The sequence below is a fragment of the Micrasema longulum genome, unplaced genomic scaffold, assembly GCF_059751315.1.
Source record: "Micrasema longulum isolate JH-2025_06_02 unplaced genomic scaffold, ASM5975131v1 h1tg001135l, whole genome shotgun sequence".
Classification (NCBI taxonomy): domain Eukaryota; kingdom Metazoa; phylum Arthropoda; class Insecta; order Trichoptera; family Brachycentridae; genus Micrasema; species Micrasema longulum.
The window spans coordinates 422366-429217 of NW_028278323.1; the positions used below are offsets into that span (position 1 = coordinate 422366).

At 29.8% G+C, this 6852-nt stretch overlaps 1 protein-coding gene across 1 annotated transcript; it reads left to right on the top strand.

Moving 5' to 3' along the window:
- Window positions 1-28: 28 nt before the first annotated feature.
- LOC148276869 (uncharacterized) lies at window positions 29-2135 on the top strand. Its single transcript, XM_088233658.1, has 2 exons — window positions 29-511; window positions 1943-2135. Exons 1-2 carry the CDS (start codon window positions 161-163, stop codon window positions 2102-2104), a joined length of 513 nt encoding a protein of 170 aa, XP_088089784.1. The 5' UTR covers window positions 29-160; the 3' UTR covers window positions 2105-2135.
- The last annotated feature ends 4717 nt before the right edge of the window (window positions 2136-6852 follow it).

The window sequence follows — 6852 nt, forward strand, 5'->3', positions numbered from 1 at the left end:
CTAGATTGGAATTTAATCTGCAAATTTCACAACTGTCATTATTTGATAACTGTCATTGTTGTAGAAAAATAAGAAAAAGTTATTTTCTAATGTAAATACGCATTGGCATGCGAATGTGGAATTTGTTACTCATAATCAGATATTTTTTAAAAGCGACACGATGATAAAAATATTTGGAAAAGTGTTAAAGTTTCGTCCGCGGCAGATTTACGTTTACGAAGTGACTGGAATTCGACCAACTCCCCCCAAGGCGGTCAACTTCGAAGTATTTAGGATTCAAAAAAGGAACTTTAGCGATGAAGTTTCCAAAGCGCGAGCGTCCAAGAATGATGCTGGCCAGGCTACCATATTTGACAAGATAATTTCAAAGGAAATCAAAGCTGACATCATATTTGAAGACAAGAAATGTTTGGTTTTCAATGACATATCCCCCCAGGCGCCGGTACATTTCCTCGTTATTCCCAAGAAACGTCTCGAAACTCTGGATTCGTGCACCGATAAGGACGCAGATGTAAGAACATATTTATTTGAAGTATTGTAAGTTATGTCTGTGTCCAGGCGGATGAATAATATAGTTCTGTGTGTGAAATAGGACCGGAACCCTCAAGTAAAAATCCTGAAAAGGAAATCGAGTACGGATAAACCCAGCTCGTAGTGTAGTGGTTAGCACATTCACCTTTCATGTTTTATGGCCCTAGGTTTGACTCCTTGTAGGGTGGACGTGAAATATTGATTTTAAGCGTGGTTCTACATAATGTTTCATTGTTTCTGAACTGACTCCTGAAGAGTAAGACCGTTCATTTTACTTTCCATCTTGAAAAGACGCGACAATACACAGAAACCTACCATTGTGTGTAGTAAGAAAATGCCTTAATTACACTATAACTGTAAAAAACAAGCAGATGTATCATTTTATTTTTGAATTTATTAAATCTATTTCTTTTTAAAGCATATTTTTCACAAATTTAAAGTAAAAAATAATAACTGATCTGGATAATTTTATACTGCCATTTTTGTGAATTTTTGAAAAAATTTTTTTTTTTTAAATATTTTTTTATTGATAATATTTTTTTATTTATTATAATTTTTTCTTTGCATTTTACAATAGCTATACAACATAAGTTACAAATACAAAAAACACTTACATAAACACAAAAAAAACCCAAAAAGTCATTAAATGCTCACCCACATTCCATCCTGTGTGGGTATACATTTTATTTGAAATTTAAATATAGACTACTTGAAGAATACCAATTATCTCAAGGGCGCTAACATCTCCTTTTCACACTAATGTAATAGTGGTTCCTTATGTGTTCATGTTTATTCTTATTTTTGTGTAGTATTTTTTGTTTGTATTTAATATTTCATATGACAATTACATACTGTATTCTGAAAATGCATCAATTAGATACTTAATCTACCATTCAATAACAATTGGTATAATCATTAAACTAGTTTTTTATTTTTGTATACTTAACATTTATATTTGTATAGTTTCCTTTTATATTATATAGGTATATATGTGTTCAATTATACATTAGAACTCCTTTTATTCGAACTTCAGTCATCCGGATGGCCAAGTATCCAGATCGTTATCAGGAAATAAAGAAGTTTTTAATTGCGCAGTTAACTTTCCTGGATATGTTAAAGTAAGTTTTTAATGTGATTCCAATTCACTGTATTATTTCAAAAGCAATAAAATCTATCACTCATTAATCTGGATAATTGGAGTTTTACTGTATATGTTTAAGTTCTGAGGGCATAAATAAATAGGTAAATGCTTTTTTTATGAATAGTATATATTTCTGAAGAGTATCGTTAATTGAATAATTTAGAATATAGTTAATTTAATAATACATCAACAATGATTTTTTTATTTTTATTTTCAATAAAACTACAGTATATGTATACTCCATTTTTAATGACTATATTCTTTCTTCAGATCCTCTCACACCTGATACTTACGGCCAAGACAATTGCGCAAAAAAAGCTTCCCGGAGGCTACAGGCTCGTCATCAACAATGGACAACATGGCGCCCAAAGTGTATATCATCTTCATATTCACATTCTAGGAGGTAGGCAGATGTCATGGCCTCCCGGCTAACTACAATGTCTTGCAAACCTTATTTACCAAATGATAAAATAAATTATGTCGTAATATTCAATTAACTTTTAATTAAATAGACATATTACTAGCCTGAACTTGATGGATTTAAATTCGTGGGCAATTGCTTTCCTCGTTTTCATTCTTCAATGGACTTTCCCTGTGGTCAGATACGATGCTATGCAAAAAAATGCTGTTATTTGTGATAAGAAAATGCTTTAATTATATTATAACTATGAAGAATAGGACAGATATATCGTCCCATTCGTAAATACAATCAAATTGAGATAATTAGTTATATTTTAAATACATTTTTCACAATTTTAAAATACATAAGTAATAACGCTAAAGGCCAGATTCATAGCTTTTGCAACAAGTGACATGGAAATATGAACCATGGAAAAATGTACTTAAAAGTATGCATGTGTGTTGTGATTTGCAATCCCTTCATCTCTAAATGTGGAAGGCCAATGCATTTGCTAAACATGAGATGCAGCTGGCATAGTGTTTCATTTTATTATACGTCAGTGCACTTACATATAAAAAATAGACCCGGTACTCTTGTACTAGCTACATCTAAAATATAGCAAATATTGTGTTGCCCTTAACAATTGGAAAAAAAGGATAACATTTATCACAATACACGCAATCATTCATGCAAGAAAGATACATATTGTCGGTGATATTGCAATACCGCGTAGCCTGTTTTTTTACAAATATGTTTTACTGCAATAAATTCTCCATAGGGACTAAGAGCCATTAGTTTTAAATTATTGCCATTTTTACTTTAAATAGTGATAGTTTTTATTATTTTATTTTGAATCTTGAAATAAGGCACCCATAAACATGTTCGTACGTGTGCTCTAATAATAACAATGTAAATATATTTCATTACAAGTTATTTAACACAAATTTCTTAACCTTCTGTTTAAATTTTGATACTTGAGCGTTTTTAATTTATTAAAATCGTAAGTAATTTATTAACGAAATTAACATATTACCACAGAGATGAAGAACATTTTAGGGAAGGGAATATAAAAGTCTAGGAATCTACAAGGCTTATGACCTGTCATTGGCTGGTTTAAGTGGTAACTTTACACACTGTGTAACATTTTACATTCTACCCATACTTGAACATCTATATTCCTCAGATACTTCCATCTGTTGATGTTTGCGAACTCAGAGAGCTGAAACCTTTATTGATGTGGGTGAGATTCATCAGATTGAATTATTTCACCTACATACTTGGCAACGCCTGAAAATATTTTTAATTTTCATATTTTTTCTTGGACCAGGTGGATTTAATAACAATGTATTTAGTATGGCCAATTTTTGTAGACAAGGACATTTTAGAGAAGAATTCTTCATGTCTGTTGTAACATGTTAATATTAAAAGCTCCCCGGGGGGTTGAATCCAGTGCATGTCTACAAAAATATGGACAAACTCAAAAAAATGTTTATTAACAGAATGAGTTTTAGATTCTTAACTGAATGAGTTTTAGATTCTTAACATAATGAGTTTTAGATTCTTAACAGAATGTGTTTTAGATTGCCCTGCTAACAAATTAAATTGATAGTTACTGAGTATTTATCACCGACGTTATATCTTTCTTTAGTTCATATTATTTTAGTGTAATTCGTTACCATAGTTCGCAACTGTCAACGTTTTGAAAAATCTACTTTTAAAATATAACTAATTATCTACTTATTCCATAAATCATTATTCATATTTATGAATGAAACGATTTATCTGTTTTATTTTTCATAGCTGCAGTGGAATTAAAGCATTTTGTCATCAGACACAATTGCATATTTCTGCGTAGTATTGTCTGATCATGACGAAAATCTGTTAAAGAATGAGTCACAGAAGGCAATTACCCACGAATTTAAATGCCATTATTTTTGCGCTGGTATCTTATCTATTTAATTACAAGTCATTTACATCAGTGCTCAATATTACATTACCTTCTGTCTATGCAGTATATTTATAAGATCAGGCGGGAACTGATTGTTTAAATGCTGAATACTGGGTTTTAATTTAATTAAATGTTTACTTTTTAATGGTGTAATAATGAGAGTTTAATTTCAACAGTTTCCAGAAAATTTAAACCATGTTTTTATGTTGAATAAGATGATTTGTTTTACTTTTAAATAATGTTTATTTGTAGATATTTTATGATAGTATTGATTATTTTTGTGTCCTTTAAGTCTTATCCTAAAAAAATATTTTAAAACTCCGCTTCGTTGTTCTGAATGGTCTTTTTGTTATTGAATTCATTTTGTTTTTGAAAAAAATTGTTGCATATTTTTATAATTTTTGTTTGATATCAAGATAGACCCTGTTCACATGAAAAAGCTGGGTCCAGATATTAAAATATAATGTATAATCCATATAATCTAAAAATAAACATCTGTAGTCTTCGTAGTTGTATGCACAGTTTTCTATTCTGCCATAGATAAAATAAGTTTATTTATAGTTTCGTTTTCTTTTATATAGATTGAAATAGAATAGTGTTTTGTTTGTAAATATACTTTTTTCAAATAAATATTGAGTTATATGAATTAACGTTATTTACAAATGGGTTTTCCGGTACAATGTCTTGTTGTTTAATTATATTTATGGAAAAGGTTAATACAGATCTGACATGAATATTATAATCAAACTAACAGATGTTCTTTTGAATGTCGATCATTTGCTAGTCAGACATTTCCTTATTTTGAATTCAGAGATATTAAGTACCTACTCAAACGGGAAATCAAAAGGTTATGATAAATTATTTGGACCTTAATCTACATAGCAAAGATGTAGAAGATTGTAAATGACAGTTCAACTGCATGATTTTCAAATTTCTAGTGATGGGAAATCATACAATTTGAAATGTACTCGCTCACTCACAGCACCACACACATTAATTTGATTATTTTTGTAGCGCACAATTGTGGACTGCAAACGCGTAGTGTTCAGTGCTACCTAACGGGTGTTTTACTAACTAAAATGCACCGTGTGAAGTTAGCTTCAAATTGTGGTACTAATCTTGCTACCTAGTAACCCACCTACTGGGTGTTAAACTAACTGAAATTGTATTGTGTGAAGTTAGTTTCTGTGTGCGGTAATATTCTTGCTACGTAGTGAGTGTTATATTGACCCGCCTACCGGGTGTTATATTAACTAAAATTGTATTTTTTAAAATTAGCTTCAGGGTGTTGTAAGCTAAAATGTATTGTATGAAGTTTTGGCAAGGTATTAATCATAGTTATCATTAATACCACATTAACATCTAGGTACCGTTTGACAATAAATTTGAAGTTTATGTTAAAATCTTATTTGTTTTTGCAATTACGTGACGATATCACTTTTTTACTTATAATTTTCTGTGTATTTTAATTCAATTGATTTTTCAACATGTAATTTACAATGTAACCGCTAAATTAGCAGTCAAATCGCCTTCTCCAATTCATCATTATAACTATTTATTATCACGCAAAGTGATTAGGTTGGTACTGTGGATACACCTTGGTGCTATCTTCATATTATTTTTTTGCACCACAACAGGCCAGGCGGCCCAATTACAGTGAATAAGCACAGGCTTGAAAAAAATCTCATCAAATTTTTGTGTTCTCACTGAGAATCGAACCCGGAACGTTTCATGCGTGAGTCAAGTGTCTTGACCACGGAGGTCGCCATATGCCGCAATTGTGGGAGTGTGGCCGATAACAGACTGTTTTAAAATTGATTGTAGTGTTCACACAATGAAAAGTGTGCGTGCCGCTCACTGAAACACACTGTAGTACTACTCACGGTGTGGTCTCATCATTACATATTAATTACCAATAGATGTCAGTTATTTTTGCTCTTGAAATGCTAAATTTAAAAATGTCTGAATTGAGTAATTGGTGCACATGTATAATATGTAAATTAATGTTTTAGTTTAAGAAAGCAATCATAAAATATATCGTGCCTTATCAAGTTACCATCAATATTCATATAGTATACTAAGTACATATTTAAAAATGTATTTGAATGAGCTATTACAATAATTATTCAGTTGGTTTATTTTTGTTGATAATTATTGAATTATACGAATATTAATAAAATCATAATTATTTCAGTTGTCAAGCATTTACTTTTTTATTCAGTTTTTCTTTCCTGGATTTTACTTATCCATGAAACTCCACATTCATTTTATAAAAAGCAGTATTTCTTAAATTTAGCTTTAGAAAATCATTAGAAATTAAATTAATAAATTATTTTATAAATAAATTAGACTATGATTTGTCTTTTAAGAAATTAAAAGACAAATCATAGATTAGCTTCTGCCGGCTTTATTTCCAGTTAGTTTTTTTCAATAAAAACTTAATAGGTTACCATGTATTTCATTATATGAATGTATTATAAAACCTGAGATTGGAAGGTGTCAAATATACTGTGTAAATTTTAGAACAAAATCTCCATAGTAATTATAATAAGTAATGTATGAAATTGTAATGTTTATATAAATGTGTTTGAATAAATATTTGTTTTATTACAAAAAATATTGCATTATTTGTTTAATAACTAACGAGTCATGTATTGAAAGCATTATTTAAACAATTTCCTTATATGGATACATATTTTCGCAATTACTTTATCTTGCTACTTACCTACCCAAATCTTATCAGATTATGAATTTAATTATGTGAAGAATCAATTACTAAAGCTTGTATTCAGATATCTTATAACCTAATTATTTGAGAAATTATCTTAATAC